General features: G+C 50.1%; 1 protein-coding gene across 2 annotated transcripts in view; it reads left to right on the top strand.

The window, feature by feature from the left end:
- The window catches only part of NAT10 (N-acetyltransferase 10), a 37,880-nt gene that overhangs the window by 17,672 nt on the left and 1,970 nt on the right, over positions 1-18,238 (top strand). For both annotated transcript variants that reach the window (XM_081798363.1, XM_081798364.1), the window contains exons 12-28: positions 1,945-2,081; positions 4,883-5,007; positions 5,419-5,569; positions 5,855-5,951; positions 6,819-6,935; positions 8,044-8,145; positions 8,240-8,314; positions 8,862-8,978; positions 9,822-9,955; positions 10,152-10,200; positions 13,555-13,651; positions 13,734-13,844; positions 14,806-14,978; positions 15,459-15,578; positions 15,933-16,031; positions 16,404-16,477; positions 17,104-17,187. In XM_081798363.1, coding sequence (XP_081654489.1) covers positions 1,945-2,081; positions 4,883-5,007; positions 5,419-5,569; positions 5,855-5,951; positions 6,819-6,935; positions 8,044-8,145; positions 8,240-8,314; positions 8,862-8,978; positions 9,822-9,955; positions 10,152-10,200; positions 13,555-13,651; positions 13,734-13,844; positions 14,806-14,978; positions 15,459-15,578; positions 15,933-16,031; positions 16,404-16,477; positions 17,104-17,187 — 1,862 coding nt within the window. The remainder of the gene's footprint in view (positions 1-1,944; positions 2,082-4,882; positions 5,008-5,418; positions 5,570-5,854; positions 5,952-6,818; positions 6,936-8,043; positions 8,146-8,239; positions 8,315-8,861; positions 8,979-9,821; positions 9,956-10,151; positions 10,201-13,554; positions 13,652-13,733; positions 13,845-14,805; positions 14,979-15,458; positions 15,579-15,932; positions 16,032-16,403; positions 16,478-17,103; positions 17,188-18,238) is intronic.

Genomic DNA, 18,238 nt, shown 5'->3' with positions numbered 1-18,238 from the left:
AGTGGGGGGAAATCTGATGGTGGGGTGGGGTGGAGGGCAGGCGACAGGCAGTGAGAATACAGAGACCTGTTAAAACTCAAGAAAAATACACAAACCAGAGAAAGAAAACCTTTCCCTGAAATGCCCAGGCTCAGCCCTTGCTGCTCTTTGGATTTGTAATCAGAGACCCGCTTAGACTGCCAGAGTCCCTTTGTCTCCGGGCTGGAGTTTAAACACAGAAGAGGTGACCTGACTTTATGAGGCTCCATTTGGGTCCCTTTGAGGCCTCCTTCTTGCTGGAAATTGAGAAAAAGACGAATATTAGATTAAAGTCAGCTACGCCTCTCTGGGGGGCTGCTTTCTGCTGCTTTTATGAGGTGCTTGTTTAGGTTTTTTCCCCTTGGCAGGCGAGGACATGGGGCCCTACTGAGGGTGTGTATTTGCTGTTAGAGTTGAGTGGAGTTGCTGTCTCCCTGATCCATCATTCGACTTCCAGCAAAGCAGTTAGATCTTATTTGTAATGAAATACTTCAGAAAAGTACAGAGATCAAGGTAACACTCAGAATCTAAGCACTTAAGCCTAAGGAATGTTGACACTTTGTTGTTGGCTGTGTTTATTTCATATTTTAAAAGTCATTTTTATTTTTGTCTTAAAGATGTAAAGCATTTAGACACAGCCGCAGCCCCTCTTGTACCCCTCCCCGTCCCATTCCCTCTTTCTGCCCCTCCCCATAGGTAACTCTACTCTGGGTTGGTGTGTTTCCTTTCAGTTCTTGTGTTTGTATTTTCCTAGGTAAAATGCTAACATACTGTACTTGTCCTTTTCCTGCCTGCCTTGTTACTCAGCATTTGTTTTCAAGATTTGTCCAGATGGAAGCTTGTAGCTCTGGTTGATTTCAAGCATTTTATTTTTATGCTACTGTTTATTTATGTTTCTAGGAGTGGAACTGTTCGATTTAGGGTATGCACAGATTTCCCCCTTTCTTGGATTTTGCCAAATTCTCCTTTAAAAAAAAAAAGTGTACCAGATTACCTTCCCACCAGCATTTTTTTTTTTTTTAATTTTTATTTTCCTCAAGTTCTTACCAACACTGAGTGTTTTATGGCTATTTAATTTTTACCTGTGTGTGAAATGGGATCTCCTTGTTGTCTTTGGCATTGCACTGATTACTCGTGAGGTTGCATGTCTTTATGTTAGTTGGCCGTCAGGCTTCCTCTCCTGTAAAATACCTCTTTGTGGCCCTGCACAAACTTTAAAAATAGCAGGAAGCCCTGAAGAAACTGAAGAGGTAGTTTGTATGCATAAGGATGCCAAACTTAGGGCCAGTTTGTGGTATTATGTGGCCAAGCTAATAATACAGTTAAGGACATGTGAGTGTTTGTGTATTAGGAAGGAATCGAGTCTTAGAAGTATCCTCACCAGTTCAGGGAGACTTGGCCTTAATAATGATGGTGACCAAGCAGGGAGCCCAGGCGCCAGTGTGTAGCAGGCGCTTGAGACACCTGACATCGTTTCATCCGCTGCTGCCGCTGGGCCAAGGCTGTGCCTCTGGCTCTCTGGCCAGAGCGAGGCTGGGGAGAAGCATAAGAAAGGAAGGGGGAACCCCACCTATCAGTATTAGGCCAGGCACCAGCCAGGACATGTTTCTAGATTTCCCTGATGTTTCTCTCAAGTAACCATCAGATAGGTATTTCTTCCACAGTGTGGAGAGGAGTCGGAGGCCACGAGGCTAAGTGACCTGTCCAGGGGCACATAATTGGTGATTGAACCTCCGAACCCAGGTGTCTGGCTCTGAGCTCATTCTGTTTTATCCTGCCAAGGAAAAGTGGGAAGGAGGAGTGAGAGAAAGAAGAACTGGGAAGGGAAAGAGAGAGAGGACAGAGAGTGGCTTTTATGAGGCCTTGCAGGGATCACAGCTGTGGCCCTGGGGTGGCTGATGATAATATAACTTTTTTTCCCTGCAGTATATACATCCTGCAGATGCTGTGAAACTGGGTCAGGCCGAGCTTGTTGTGATTGATGAAGCCGCTGCCATCCCCCTGCCCCTGGTGAAAAGCCTCCTGGGCCCCTACCTTGTGTTCATGGCATCCACCATCAACGGGTAAGCACCTCTAGTGGGAGTCATTGCTCCCGTTGTAGGTTCTTGCCCATTAGGCGGCATGAGTGAACGTGCCTGGGTCAGGGCAGGTCGGTCCGGTTCCCGAAGTCAAAGTCGTGGGAGCTGCTTCAGTCTCTACTGGGGCTTGTGCATGTTGGAGTCGGTCTCTCATTAATGAGTGGTGCCCACCTCTGGTCTGATGGTAAATGGGCAGCACGAGACTGAAGAGTTTCATAACCCAAGTGGTGAAGGTATCATTCTGTTTCTAGGCCTGATTAGGTTTCAGAGAGCACACAGCGGTACTGACGTCATGTCTTGTAGAGCCATGTGGAAATACAGTGTTACGGCAACTATCAAATTAGTATAAGACAGCAGTCTTTTTTTTTTAAGATTTATTTATTTGAGAGCAAGGTCGGGGGAGGGGCAGAGGGAGCGAGAGGATCCCAAGCAGACTCCCCACTGAGTGTGGAGCCTGACTCAGGGCTTGATCCCACGACCCTGAGATCATGACCTGAGCCGAAGCCAAGAGTCGGACGTTTAACTGACTGAGCCACCCAGGCGCCCCAAGACAGCAGTCTTACAATGGCTCAAGAGCTTTGTTTAGATACTTGAAATATTTAGTTTATGCTTGCTGTAGAACCATTAGGAAAAATAGGCAAGCAAAAAGAAAAGTCACTTGATAGGATCACCACTGAGAGATGGCTTCTGTTAGAATTTTGTTATACGTTTTCTATGGATTTATTTTACTTTTTTATTTTGAATAAGAATGTAAACTGTGTTTACATACTGTTTTTAATTTGCTTTTTTATGTAACAATATACTGTGAGCTCTTTCCAGGTCAGTAAGTATGTATGTTCAATATTGGAAAGATTTCTGTGTGGAAATCACATCTTGAAGAGATTATCTGTTACAGATTTATTACTGTGTCTGCTTTACTTATACTGAAAATATTTAAATAAAATAGATTTTACTTTTTTTGTTAAAGTTTTCTTGAGATATAATTCATATACTATACAATTTACCCACTTTGTGTAATTCGGTGGTTTTTAGTATCTGCACAGAGTTGTGCAACCAGCCCCACAATCAGTTTTGCATTTTCATCACCCCCAAAAGAAAAACCATACCCGTTACCTCTCGCCCTCTAATCCCTCCCTAACACCCCCTGCCATGGGGAACTACTAGTCTATTTTCTGTCTCTTAATAGATTTGCCTATTCTAGACAATTCATGTAAATGGGACCAAACAATGTAGGGTCTTTTGTGACTGGCTTCTTTCACTTACCATAATGTTTTCAAGGTTCATCCATGTATCTTGTGTCAGGATTTTCTTCCTCTTAATGGCCAAATAATACTCCATTGTATGTTTATACACATTTTTTTTTTCCATTCACTTGTTGATGGACATTGGGATTGTTTCTATCTTTTGGCTGTCAGGAATAATGCTGCTGTGAACATTTGTATATAGGTTTTCTGTGTGGACATGTTTTCATTGCTCTTGGGTATATACCCAGGAGTGAAATTCCTGGGTCAGATAGTAACTTTATGTTTAATCGCTTGAGGGACCGCCAGACTGTTTTCCAAAGCAGCTGCACCAATTTAAATTCCCACCAGCAGCGTATGAGATTTCCAAGAGTTCCATGTCCTTGCCAGCATGTGTGTTATGTCTTTTTGATTATAGCCATCCTAGTGAGTGTGAAGTCGTGTCTCATTATGGTCCTCATTTGCATTTCTCTAGTGGCTGATCATGTGGGGCATCTTATCATGTGCTTACCTGCTATTTGTAGATCTTTGGAGAAATCGCTATTTAGATCCTCTGCTCATTTTTCTATTTCGCTTATTTGTCTTTTTATTATTGATTTGTAAGGTTTCCTTATATATTCCAGGTATAAGTGCCTTACATGGTTTACAAAAATTTTCTTCTGTTTTTTTCCCACTTTCTTGATAATGTCCTTTGAAGCACAAAAGATTGTTTTGTTGCTTGTGCTTACTTGTTTTTCTTCTTTTTTAAATAAGTAAATGGAATTCTTTTAAGAAAGCTTTGTATGTGTGGCCAGGAAGGAGAATAAAATACCTCAAAATTCCTATTTTTTGATCATTCTTTAAAAATAGTATTTGAGTAAAAGGAAGGATTTATATAGTCTTTAAATATTATCATAGTGAGTACCATAAATAAAAAAGAAGACCCACTGAGCGGTCTGTCCCCGCGGGACCTGCACTGTGACTAAAGGAGGAAATACAGATGAGAAGAGCCCATTCAGTGGCCAGAGTAAAGATGATTTCTTTTTTTTTCCAAAATTTTTGTTAGTTGTTTGGTTATCTTCTCAGTGAAAGTAGGGATGAAAGGAATTACTGAGGTGGTGGGTTTATTCAGTCTTGATTTTCCAAACCGGAAGCACTCGGTCTTCCTTCAGGTGCGTTACTTCAGCGGCAGCTCGCTCACTGACCATTGAACAGTGGTCCAGTTCATTATGCTGAAGGCTTTACTCGCATCATCTTTCCAGTCCTTATTTATTTATTTTTTTTAGTTAACAGCACCATCTTGTGAGGTGTGTAGAATAACCCCCTTTTGAGGATGAGGCTTAAAGAGGGTGAGTTCCTTGTCCAGAGGTGCTCAGCAGTCGCGTCAGACTTGAACCCCAGCCCCACCGGCCCCCAGCTGAGCCACCGGGCTGCCTTGCCTCCTGGAGGTGTGTGCACGCTCTGCGGGAGTCCAGACGGCAGCAGGGGGAGGAAGGCAGTTCTCTGTCCTCTCCTAGACAGTGGATTTGGGATGTCATGCCTGATGGCCTTTGCTTTTGCTCCTAGCTACGAGGGCACTGGCCGGTCCCTGTCCCTCAAGCTGATCCAGCAGCTCCGTCAGCAGAGTGCCCAGAGCCAGATCAGCACCACCGCTGAGAACAAGGCCACAGCGACAGCCAGACTGGCATCAGGTACCCCCGGACGGGCGTGTCCACGGCAGGTCCCGCAGATTCTCTTGCAGGGTCCTCTCCTTATACCAGCATGGGCGGTACCGGACTGTGCTGCCATCAGGCACAGAGGTTGGGTCCCCAGGAGGTGGAGTTGCTTTCCCCAGGTAACAGCAAGCCCGTGACCAGATGGAAGCTTGACCCAGGCCTGTCACCACCTCAGGGCATGGTTGCACCGACTTAGTGGGATCCCTGTGGGATCAGTGTCATGGCAAATTGACCATCCCCCAGAACAGTTTAAAACCAGTCCGTTTAAATTCTCAAGCCATATTTACGTGGGCCTATGACAGAGAAAGTAGAACATTTGCCTTGCTCTTTTAGACAAAACACATCTAATAATTGTTTCTTGTCACGTGTGTGTGTTGTGGGGAGCAGTGCGGACCCTGCATGAGGTCTCCCTGCAGGAATCCATCCGATACGCCCCCGGGGACGCGGTGGAGAAGTGGCTGAATGACCTGCTGTGCCTGGATTGCCTCAGCATCACCCGGATAGTCTCGGGCTGCCCTCTGCCCGAGGCCTGCGAGCTGTATCCTCCCGGCGTCTGCGCCCTGTGATGGGTGGGGGGCGATGAAAGCATTGAGCAGAAGGCCTCGGCCCTTTGTTCCAGAGGCTGCCACTCCAGGGAGAGGGGAAAGTTGAATGTTCTCCATTTCCTTGCTGCTCCTGCCCCACAATACAGGGCTTCTCTGGAGGACATGGGGCTCCTCCTTCCAGGCTGGGGGCAATCCACGTATCCAGGTCCCTTCTGGAAGCAGTATGTCCTGTTTTGGGCTCTCTTTGGTTTGTTTTGGTTGCTTAACTCCAGATGCAGTTACTATGTTAACAGAGATACCCTCTTTTGCTACCACAAGGCCTCTGAAGTTTTCCTGCAAAGGCTTATGGCCCTCTGTGTGGCTTCTCACTACAAGGTAACTGCAGCCAGCCCTTGGGTGAACTTCAGCTCTGACAGTGCCTTTTTTGGCTTTTCATATCTTTTATTACCTGATGGCTCAGGTGACCATTGCACTGGGACTTAGATGTCCTGATGTTGTCAAGGTTCACTGATCTTGCTGGAGAGATTGCATTTCCCATCATTGATCAGACCTGTCTTGGGCTTCTAGCTTTGCAGACAGAGTGTGGAATTCCTGCACGTAGCCCCATGCTTGGTAGCTGGGGAGGGTGGAGAGCTTTGCCTATTTTAAAATAGGTTCTTGTGTTTCTCACTCGTCTGCTAAACAGATGGGCTCAGGTGGCTTAGCAGTAGTTACCTGGTGGTACCAACTGACCGAGGCCAGCCTTGTACCTCTGGGCTGTTTTTAAGGAGCACCAAATGAGAATTTAGAATATTTGAAAGTCTTCAAAACTGAAGGGCATGTTGGGAAGGACACTTCCTGAGGATCTAGGTAGCATTTTTATGAACACCCTTCAGCAGAAGGCTGAAGAGTTGGGCATTAGAAGTCGTGATAGGTTTTCTTGAAATAGCAGTCTCTTCTCAGGAAAAAGTTCACTTCCCAGCTGTGAAATCCGCAGTACTGACGAAGCAGTCCTCTGCCCTCCTCCGTAGCCTCAGTACTGTGTACAGATGACAGCAAACATTTGAGGCGAAGTCCCTCCTAGGCCATTTCAGAGGGTCTCAGGCTGGCTGGCCCACATACTAGAAAAGCGCTCAGCTGGGTTTCAGCTCGCAGCTTGGCTTTGGAGAGGGAGCTACACCAGTCAGCCGATGACTCCGGAGTGGCCTCTCGAGTAAAGGACAAGAGGAGTGGTTCTCAGGGACTCGTGTTTGTGCCCCACAGAACTCTCCCAATGATCTCCAGATGCTTTCTGATGCGCCTGCTCACCTTCTCTTCTGCCTCCTGCCCCCGGTGCCCCCCACCCAGAATGCCCTGCCCGAAGTGCTTGCTGTCATCCAGGTATGGTGGCCGTGATTTGGGGAAACACTTAGGAATCAAGGATTAAAAAAAAATTTTTTAAAAAAAGGAATCAAGGATTAATGGCTCAGTAACTGTGGCACGGTCGGGGAGGTGTTGATTCCCGGTGTGGAGCCAAGTGGCTGGGTGATTCGAGGCAGGTGAGTAGGGTGCGTGGAAGGAAACCACTGCCGACGGAAACCCAAAGCCCCACTGTTGGAGGAGAGGTGAAAGTCGGAACTGGCCTCTTGTATTTTGACCTAGGGCTCCTCCTAAAACAGGACTTGTCTGTTTTCCTCCTTTATTACAAAAGCAATACCTGTACTTCTAAGATTAGAAGATACAGGTTGGAAAAAATAATGTTTTTAATGCCTGGCATGTACTTACGCATTTTTTTTTTTTTTTTAAAGATTTTATTTATTAGAGAGCACACATGCACACACACACATGCACAGGGGAGGGAGAGGGACAAGCAGATTCCCCGCTGAGCACGGAGCCCGATGTGGGACTCAATCCCAGGAACCTGGGATCATGACCTGAGTTGAAGGCAGATGCTTAAGCAACTGAGCCACCCAGGCGTCCCTACTTACGCATTTCTATTTTTCCTTTTCATAAACGTGAGATCATAGTGTTTTGGAATCTACGCTTTTTTTTTTCAGCGTGTCAGATACTCATAATCTGCACAGTTTAAAGGCTGCATTGCATTTCATTTATGCACATACCATACTGTTTTGAACCATTGTCCTGTTAGACACCGGAGTCCTTGCGAATTTGCACCCTGTCATACAGAGCTGCGGGAGCATCCTGTGTCTTAATTCATGTGCACACATGCCCACCGTGCATGGAGACCGTTTTTCTAGCGTAGTTTTTGCTCCGTGGGCCAGGAGGAAGTCTGTATTCTGCCTTATGAATGAGAGTGTCAGGATGCCCCCAGGGCACAGTCCTGAAACTTCCACTGGAAATGGAGGAATCCGCTGCAGGGTTGAGCCCGAACTAGAGTGGAAACAGCCGGCCTTGTCAGGGAGGCAGCAGCAGAATGCCGATGATGTTCTGTGAGTGGGCTCGATGCCTACGTCTGGCCTCTGTCTGCACTGTCCTACTTCCCCCGTAGGTGTGCCTTGAGGGGGAGATTTCTCGCCAGTCCATCTTGAACAGCCTATCTCGAGGCAAGAAGGCTTCGGGGGACCTGATCCCATGGACGGTGTCGGAACAGGTGCCGCCCTCTCCCTGACTTGGCCGAGTGAGGGAAGCTGGCGGGGTTGGAGGATGTTTGGTGGCTCACTTCCTGGCTCGTGTCTCCCACACAGTTCCAAGACCCAGACTTCGGCGGCCTTTCAGGTGGAAGGGTTGTTCGCATTGCTGTTCACCCGGATTACCAAGGGGTAACGCATCCTCATGCCTCTCCAACCTGCTGGGCTTTATTAGCTGCAGCTGTGTTGCTGGCGGCTCCCTAGGGCAGGTGTATTTATTTGGTTGTTTGGATGGATGGCTAGTCAAGGAGTAAGCAGTTCCCGGTACTCCTCTGCTGTGGACAGTTGCCCCAGGGCTAGGGGTTGGTGGGTGGACAGGGTGATTGTATGTGCTTGCTTTTCTTTAGTGAAGATAGGGCACCTGTGAACCTGACCTACTTTCCACAGTTAGCTCCCGTCTCTTAGAAATCCCCACTGAGGAGCCAGCTGTGGAGACGTCCGTTTGGGGCTTGCTGATCTGGGGACCTGCCCTCCTCTTGCTCAGGCTAGATGGTGTGAGAGTGAGGGTCATAGTGTGCTCGTTCTTAGGGTCTCTGCTTTGACCTCACTGAGGGATTTCATCGGTTCTCTGCCAAGTGTAGTTTGACTCAGAATGAAGGCTTTCTGGGAGAGTACAGGGGCGTAGAAGTGGTTTCCACAGATTGAGAACCTGTCTGTTTCCCTCTGTGTTCGCTCACAGATGGGCTACGGCAGCCGAGCCTTGCAGCTGCTGCAGATGTACTTCGAAGGCAGATTCCCTTGTCTTGAGGAAAATGTCCTTGAGACGCCACAAGAAATTCACACCGTCAGCAGTGAGGTAAGCATCTTTTGGCTGAGCTCCTTGTTCCCGGGAGGATGGTTCTCTGGGTCTTCAGGAACATCAAGAACTGCTCAGTGGTCTGGGCTCTTGGAGTGCTAGCAGGTTTCCTCGTGTTTTGGAGAAGCAGCAGCTTCTTGAGGCACTTGAGTTGAGAACCTCAGATCAGCATTATCAGCATCACCTGGATACTAGTTAAAAATGCCAGTTCTCGAGCCTTGCCCCAGGCCTCCGGAGTCAGAGGGTGGGGGTGGGGCCCCGTGATCTGTGCGTCTTAATGAGTTCCCAGGTAATGCGCATGTGTGCTCCGGCTTTGCACCAGACTCCTGCTCGGGTCGCTGGGCCCAGACTAAGGGAAGTTGTGTCTCTCTTGGTAAGATCATTAACGCCATGAACTGCGACAGTTTTTCACATACATTCACTTGATTTTCACAGTATGCCTGTTCAGGAGGCGGGCAAGGGGCTTGTATTTAAGGGCCAGCTTAGAGGTTTGTCACTGCCCAAGTCACAGAGCCACCTGGTGACAGAGCTGGATCTTCAGGACCCTGTCTCTGTCTCTTCTTAAATGTTTAGGCATTTTGAAACCGTGTGGCTGTTTACCTGAATTCTAGGTTTGGAGCAGTGTGATTTCATGTGTGTCCAGGTGTTTGGTGTACTTGGGAATGATCACTGGACCCAGTGGTGTGCCTGTATTTTAAAAACCAGGGAACAAACAACAAAGAAACCTGTCCCAGTTCTGCCAGGTTTAGGTCTGAGCCTGGTTTGGTGGGGGTGCTTGGGAATGTCACTGAGCTCCCTCTTCCTGTGCTGGGTGCACTGTGTTCTCTTCCTGGCATCCTCCAGGCCGTCAGCTTGTTGGAAGAGGTCATCACTCCTCGGAAGGACCTGCCTCCCTTACTCCTCAAACTGAACGAGAGGCCTGCTGAGCACTTGGATTACCTGGGTGTGTCCTATGGCTTGACCCCCCGGCTCCTCAAGTAAGGGTTTGCCTGCCCTCCCTCCCTTACGTCACCCCGTGGCCTTGGTGTCCCCAGAATGAGAGTTCTGTGGGTTGTGTGTGTGTGTGCGCCTTTCCAGCTGGTGTGTCTGTCAGCCATCCATTGAACACCCTTCCCGTGTTCATGTGTCAACCGCTCTCAGAAGGTGCACGCTGCTCTTTTTGTATCTTTGCAGGTTCTGGAAACGAGCTGGGTTTGTTCCTGTTTATCTGAGACAGACCCCGGTGAGTGAGGCAGAGGAGGGGTGTGGGTTTGCGGTTCCAGTTGGTGACAGGCCTGTCCTTAAACAGGCCCTGGTGCCTCTTCCTGTGCTCTGAGCACGTGTGCCCCTGCCTGCAAGAGGTTGATTCTGATGGACACCGAAACGGCCGTCCTCCCTGAAAGGCCTTACTCCCGTGCTGTGCGGTGCACACCTGCTGTGTGCCTGGCCTTGTGCTCGATTATAAAGTGGCAGAGGTGCACATGGACTTGTTCGTCAAATTCTGGAATCCTGCAGCCTGGGGGCCTCTTCGAATAGTACTGTAAAAAGCAAAACCATGTTTTTAGGAGAGGGTTGCAGGTGGGCAGACTCCGATTATAAGCCGGTGTCTGAGGGAGGGATGTAACTGCGTGGCTGACAGAGCCATGGAGATTATGGAAGGGGAAGTTACTGACTGGGAGTTCATTAAAAAAATTCATTTATTTACCACCTGCTGTGAGCAAGATAAGCCACGAAGCTTATTTCTAATGGGTAGAAATGGGCAACAAGAAAGTGAAGAAAACGAGAACTTTTCAGATCACACTAGGTGCCATGAAGAAAACCAAACACTGAAACTGTAGTGTACTGAGTGGTTAGGCTTCCGAAGGGTGGCCTTTCAAACTGGACCCTGAATGATCAGAGTGCACTGGCTATGTGGACATTCCTGGAGAAAACTGTGTTTCCAAGCAGGGGGTGCAGCGAGTGTGGGTCCTGAGGTGGAAGTGACTTGGTGATTTGAAGGAGGCGAAATAAGGCTGGTGTGGGTCATGGTGGGGCAGCGAGGGTGGGTGGGGACTCTCTTTTCTTCCCATCTGGTCGGAGGAAGGTTTTAAGGAGCTGTGACTGCTGTGTAGACCGTGGACGGTGGTGGCCTGAGAGTGAAGGCAGGGAGGTGAATGCCCGAGATGGGGCACGGGCTGAAAGGAAGTGGTGAAGACAGACGGAAGTGGCAGAGGCCAGGTGTGTCTGGGGTCGAACTGATAGATTGGAGGATGAGTGAACCAGAAGACTTGAGGATAATTCTTGGGTTTTTGGCTTGGGATTCTGGGTGAGAAACTGGAAGATGGCGGTGCTGTTCGCTGAGAAGAGCTGCTGGAGGGGACAGGTCTGGAGCAGACAGTGGGAATGGTCTGGTGCAGTGTGACAGGCTGTCAGATACCTGATGGGAACGTGGGACAAGTGGTTGCCTACAGGAGTCTGGCACTCCAGGGAGAGGTTGGGGCTGGACGTGGACACTTGGGAGCATGTTCTCAAGAGAACGTGCTCCCTAGGGTCGAGGACTTTGTTTTCTTCACAGCTGTAACCCCAGCACTTAATAGCATCTACCGTGTAGAGTAGTATTGTGTTCAGTAAATACTTTGGTTCACTGAATGAGTACTACATTTTTAAAGTTATTGAAAACTGAGACTGAAGGTCAGCTGAGAGGAGGGTGCATCCTGGACTCTCCAGCCTTCAGAGGAGTGGGTCAGAGACAGAGGAGAGGCCTTGAGCTGGAGAAGAAAGTAGGGGAAGGTATACAGAAGGCAAGTTTAACCAGTGTTTCAGGAAGGGTGGGGGCGCCTGGGTCGCTCAGTAGGTTGAGCGTCCAACTCTTTTTTTTTTTTTAAGATTTTTATTTATTTATTTGACAGAGAGAGACACTGCGAGAGAGGGAACACAAACAGGGGGAGTGGGAGAGGGAGAAGCAGGCTTCCCGCGGAGCAGGGAGCCCGATGCGGGGCTCGATCCCAGGACCCTGGGATCATGACCTGAGCCAAAGGCAGACGCTTAACGACTGAGCCACCCAGGCGCCCCGAGCGTCCAACTCTTGATTTTGCCTCAGGTCATGATCTCAGGATCGTGGAATCCAGCCCTGCATTGGGCTCTGCGCTAAGCTTGGAGGCTGCTTGACATTCTCTCTCTCCCTCTTCTGCCCCTGCCCCTACAGAGGCCTGTGTGCACATATTCTCTCTCAAAAAAAAAAAAAAAAAAAAATCTGTGGCTGTGGAAGAGCAGGTAAGCTAAGGATAACTAAATGGCCACTGGTCTTGTTGGCAGTGGTGATTAGAGGGAGAGCAGCTGCTGTAGAGACCAACTGGAGAGAAGGGGAAGTGAGGAAGTAGATGATTTTAGGGGAAGCAAAAGGGGACCGAGAAACCAGGTAGCTGCAGGGACATTGGCATTAAGCGGAGTTTGTCAGATGGAAGATCCTAGAACATGTTTGTTTGCTGCAGGGTATGATCCTGTAGAGATTGCACAAATAGTAGTCCAGGTGACGGGGCTCTGATTACAGACCTCGAGGAGGCAAGGGGAGTAGGACCCCGAGTGCAGGAGGAGAGGTGGCCATCTCCTTCACAGCAACTGGGAAGGCAGAGAATTTGGGCACAGAAGGTGTCGGTCAGTTGGTTGAGTTGTTCTTGGGTGGATGAAGTTCTCTTCTGGTTGCTTCTGTGTTCCCAGGGAGGGGAGGCTGTCAGCTGAGAGAAGGAGTGTTGGAGATTTTATATATATATATATATATATATAATATATATAATTTTTTTTTTTTTTTTTTTGAACACACAAGGCCAGTATCCAAGGAGTGCCCATTTGAGTGTTTAAAGTGGGCCTGGCGAAGACTGCTGGGTGTTCGGTTGCTTCCATGTGGGCACAGAGCAGCTCCCAGATGGGCTAGGTCCTTGTTGGTTTTGGTTGAGGCTGGGCTATAAGTTTGCTGGTCAGCGGCAAGGAGGGTGCAGAGCATTGAACTCAGTGTAGACCGTGGTTTATTGCTGTGCTTCTGTACGCCACTCATTTGTGACGTGGTGTGGGTGTTTTGTTCTGTGAATGCTCTTTGTCGAAATCCGTTAGATATTTCTATGGTGTGGGGTCTTGTGGTTGTTATATAATAAAAATTTAAAAACCTGTACCCACTATTTGAGCACCTAAAGAAGCTTGCATTTGTAAGCTGATTGCCAGTATGGGAATTCTAGGTTTGGGGCCCGGAGTTTTGTTGTCAGGTTCCAAAACATGTGGATCGGATCATGTGGAATTGAAGCTGTAATGACTCTGAGTTCAGAACCTGTCCTGATGTGTGCAAGTGGCTCACTTCCGTGGGTCCAGAGCAGCCCGCATGCTCGGACAATCTGAACCGCCCTGCTTTTCCGTGGTGGCTGGCACCTACTGCGAAGTCACAGAACCGAGTGACCTCTGACAGCTGTGGGGAAGGTGCAGGCCATGCGTGGAGGGCCCTCCCAGCTGGGAGGAAAGAAAGGCCCAGGGAGGCACCTCATCTTCCCGCCCTGCCTGCTTGCCCTTCAGCAATGACAGATGCTTCAAAAAAGGGTGCTCTTGGTGCCAAGCAGGCATTTGTGTTTCACAGAATGACCTGACTGGGGAACACTCGTGCATCATGCTGAAGACGCTGACTGATGAGGAGGACGCTGACCGGGGAGCGTGGCTCCCCGCCTTTTGGAAAGGTAAATTGGAGGGGAAGGGGGGCAGTGAGGTAGCAGGCCAGGGGCCCCCACACCTCTGACTGCGTGTGGTTGTACTCCACAGACTTCCGCAGGCGGTTCCTAGCCCTGCTGTCCTACCAGTTCAGCACCTTCTCTCCCCCGCTGGCTCTGAACATCATTCAGAACAAGAACATTGGGAAGCCGGCACAACCAGGTGAGCTGCGAGGGCCAGCGCGGAGGGCTGGTGGTGGCAGATCTTAGTATGTTCCGTGGGAGGAGGAGGTGAGGTGAGCGTGGTGGTCCAGGAAGAAGGCTGGCTTAGGAATTTCAGGAATTGAGGGATGGGTCCTAGGCCTGCATCTCCCACTGACTGCTGCCCCACCCCCGACCCCAGGCCCTGCTCTGCCTTAGGGGCACCAGCACCCATAGTACCTTCCATTTTTATAACAAAACTTTGGAGATATGATCTGACTTCAGATGTCAAATAGGGTCATACAGGTAGTTAATTATGGAACTTGATTTAAATCCTGTGAGCTAGCGTAACCAGCTCAGTTCTGAGGCTCCGTCTTCTCATTCATGACATTGTAATAAGAACGTGCGCCCAACCTTATGTGGCTAACACATGGACAGTGCTTTGGGCATATAAATTGTTTGAATATCTAAAATATTAAAAAGTGGATCCTTAGTATTAATAGCTGTAGGTTTTTTTCTGTTGCTCATTGTGTGTGTCCCTTTTTTTTTTTTTTTTGCCGATTATATTTTGTTGGAAAAAGTTGTGTTCTTTGAACTGGGCAGAGCACACACTTTCTGTGAAGCTGGGTCCTGAGAAGTGACACAGTGGGGAAGGAGTGTTTCCTTGGTCTGATGTGTTGGCATGGAACTCTGAGCAAGGGGTGCACCCCAGCCTTCCCCGCTCCCTGCGTGGCCTGGAGCTGCCTCCCCCCGTGCAGGACGAAAGTCAGGGCTGCCCAGGGCCGTGTGTTATGTCGGTGTGCAGGCGCTTTCAGGCGGCTCCTCTCCTGCTCTGGTTCAAGGCCCTGTGGAGGAGCAGCTGTGAGCGTGCCACCTGGGGACCAGTGTGTGTGTGATCTGGGAATCCCGTCAGACCTCGAGACCTGACCTGCCCTGACCTGCCCTGACCTGCCCTGACCTGCCTGGCTCTGTTGCATGTACAGCGCTGCGCCGGGAGGAACTGGAAGCCCTCTTCCTCTCCTATGACCTGAAGAGGCTGGAGATGTACTCACGGAACATGGTGGACTACCATCTCATCATGGACCTGATCCCAGCCATCTCCCGGATGTATTTCCTCCACCAGCTGGGGGACCTGTCCCTGTCCGCTGCCCAGTCAGTAGGTTATCTGCTGCTTGTGTGCTGGGTGTTGGCTGGGACGCTCGGGTGCAATTTTGTGCATTTAATTCCTTGCGGTTCTGATAGGTGGGTAGTGTTCTCCCCATTTTACGGGTGGGGACACTTGGACTCGGAAGTCACTCATGTGCCCGGCCATAGCGTGTAGAAGAGCTGCAGTCTGAACCCACGCCCTTCCCACCCCACCATGTCGCCTTGATTCTGACTTGAACTTAGCAGAGGTCAGGGACACCGTGAACTTCTCATGCAGCTCTGAAGCAGCTCTTGTCAGGATAATCAGTTTGCGGAGTTCAGGAAGGGGGAGCATTTCTTGGTGGTTTCAGTAATGGGATGAAAGAGAAGATGCCGGAAAAGTCCATAGTTCGTACCACATAGCTGTGGTCAAAAGAGTGACTGGTTCTTGGTGCCATTTTAATGGGCAAGGGCCTGTCCTGGTGGCCACATCAGATTTTACATCCTCCAGGCTCTTCTCTTGGGAATTGGCCTACAGCATAAGTCTGTGGACCAGCTGGAAAAGGAGATCGAGCTGCCCGCAGGCCAGCTGATGGGACTTTTCAACCGGATCATCCGCAAAGTTGTGAAGGTAGTATCAGCCAAGGGCAGGGTTTTGGTCAGTTTCAAATAATTTAACAAACTCACTCTCTGCCTTAAGATAAGTAGATGTCAATAGATGTTAACATTTCAATTTTTCTTTCTTACACACACACACACGCACGCACGCACGCACGCACACCCCCCCCCCCCCCAAGGTCCGTACTGTTCCCTGCCCCAGAGGCAGGAATTTGCTGTCTTCCTATAAGTCTGTGTTCTTGTCCTCTTATGGTGAATGTGCGCACTCTGTGCTCCGGGAAGTGGGTGCCGAGTGACTTGGGGGTGGGGGTAAGGGGCTGGGACTCTGCCTCGGCTTCATCTTCCACTCCCGCCTGTGGTCTTGCAGCTGTTCAGCGAGGTGCAGGAACGGGCCATCGAGGAGCAGATGGCGGCAGTGAAGGACGTGGTTATGGAGCCCACTATGAAGACCCTCAGTGATGACCTGGTATGTTCCCACTGAAGGCCTGGCGCCGCCGGCCCTGCACCCTTTCCCCTGGAGGAGGGGTGCCCAGCTCTGACCCCCGCCGGCTGAGGCTCTGTAGGCGGAGCCAGCGCGAGCTCCCTGCATCTCCCATGTGCGAGCCCCACTGCGTGTGTGTGTGCGTGCACGCTCTCCAGCAGCAGCTGCTGACAACTTCTTGTTAGTCCTTTTGGACTTTTTCTAATGCACATTTTATATTCCTGTGTCTTTGGTAAGAGCTGCCGCTGATGGCGGGCATGTGTGCTGGTCATGTTGACATTTTGCCCCCTCCCCTTTTTCTGTGCTTCGTCCTCGGCTTGCCTCTGACTGACTCTGTCTCCGGGCCTTTGACTGCAGGATGAGGCAGCGAAGGAATTCCAGGAAAAACACAAGATAGAAGTGGGGAAGCTGAAGAACATGGACCTCTCTCAGTAAGGCCTCTGCGTGGCTTGTGGGGGGTGAAGGCTCTGCCTTGGCCGTCAGGACCCTCAGGACCTTCTGCGGGCCTCTTCTGACCCCCTTCTGGGCACCGTGGCAGCCTTGCATGGCATCCTTCTAGAAGCACTCACAGCGGAAAGCTTCCTCCTTCACTATTTGCAGAATTTGGGAGGATTTTCCTCCGGCCCCTCAGGGAAGGGGGGGGATGCTGATTGATGAGCATCACTTTTAATGGCCGCTTTGTGTTTGGCTTTTGCATGTGAATTTGTTTGAAGAAAGGATTCTGCTGCCTAAAGCACAAAACCCCATGCTGTGGAACCCTCTGTGTACTAGGACTCTTGGTCCCCTTCCAGCTCCAGCCTTAAGGGTGCTGCTGGAGGTGGGCGTGAGTGACTGGGGGGCGACAGGAGGCTCCCCTGGGGGGCGGTGAGTGGGAGTCGGACTCCTGCAGGCCTGGCGGCCCCCCTTGCTGCAGCAGAGCTCAGCTGTCCGTCCGGGTCCTGCTGCACTCGTGGCCCCTTCCTCTGCCGCTCACACGGAAACCGCACGCTGCGTCTGACGAGGCTGTCGTCCGCTGTCTTCTTTTAAGCCGGCTTTGACATTTCCTTTTTTTTTTTAGATACATAATCCGTGGGGATGACGAAGAATGGAATGAAGTTTTGAACAAAGCCGGGCAGAATGCCTCCATGGTCAGCCTGAAGAGGTGAGGTGGGCCCCACGACCTCTGACCTCTGACCGGAGAGGCTTTGTGGCTTCTGTGCTTCCCTAGTGACTTTCACTAGGAGATGGGGCCCGAGGCAAAAGCTCTGAGGGACAAGTCACTGCTCTTTCCTTGGAGGGTCGCAGTTTTGGTGTCCTCTGTCCTGCAGATGAGGCGGGCCGTGGGGCTGCTGTGCGCTTCGGTGCGGTGTCCCGTTCCCCTCAGAACAACGGCGGTGGCTGTTTCAGTACCAGCGCCGCTTTAAAGATGAAGTGACCTAGGCTGGAGGGGGTTTGGTGACTTCCCAAGGAGCATCCAGCCAGTAGGAGGGGGCGCCGGGGTGGGGACCACCTGTGTCCACTGAGAGGACTGGAGTTTGACCTCTGCGTCGAGGGTTCTCCAAGGCTCAGGGCTTAGAGTTCATTAGCGTCATAAAAATTGAGGGCCCCCAAAGGCCTTTTGTTTATGTGGGTTGTATTTTTTGAGATTTCCAATATTAGAAATGAAAAACAGAAAGAAGTATTCATCCAAAATTAACAGTCATGGATTTGTTATTGATTTGTTTTAAAAACTCCCCCCACCCCCCCAAAAAAATCTTAGAGTGGCAGTCTTTTACATCTTGCAAATCGGTACTCTCTGGCTTAATGGAAGGCAGCTGGCTTATCTTCCGCATTCAGTCTGGTGCCACCACACACCTCGCAGCCGGGGGAAGGCCGGTCAGCTGTGAGAGGACAAAAGGGAAAGGCAAACGGTGTGTTTATGTCATTAGGAAACTAGTTTCTACCTTGGGGCCCACCTGGAAGGTCCGGGGGATCCCAGGAATCCGTGGACCCTGCTTTGAAAACCATCCCCTCCGGCTGCTCTCCTGCAGAGGGGGGAGCATTTGTAGACAATGGCTCCTCGGGCCAGAACCTTCATCAGCGTTCCCTCGGGAAGAGAATGAGGTTTCCCCTGCCCCGGGCCTCTGGAGGTGAACTTCCATATCTGGTTTGGGGTTAATAGGGAGGGGAGTTCTTGGCATTGCCATAGGACAGGGTCCCTTAGAGGATGTGCT

Source organism: Leptonychotes weddellii, chromosome 11 (genome assembly GCF_054177405.1).
Source record: "Leptonychotes weddellii isolate Sample4059 chromosome 11, ASM5417740v2, whole genome shotgun sequence".
Classification (NCBI taxonomy): Eukaryota; Metazoa; Chordata; class Mammalia; order Carnivora; family Phocidae; genus Leptonychotes; species Leptonychotes weddellii.
This window is presented reverse-complemented; position numbering and strand designations above follow the sequence as displayed.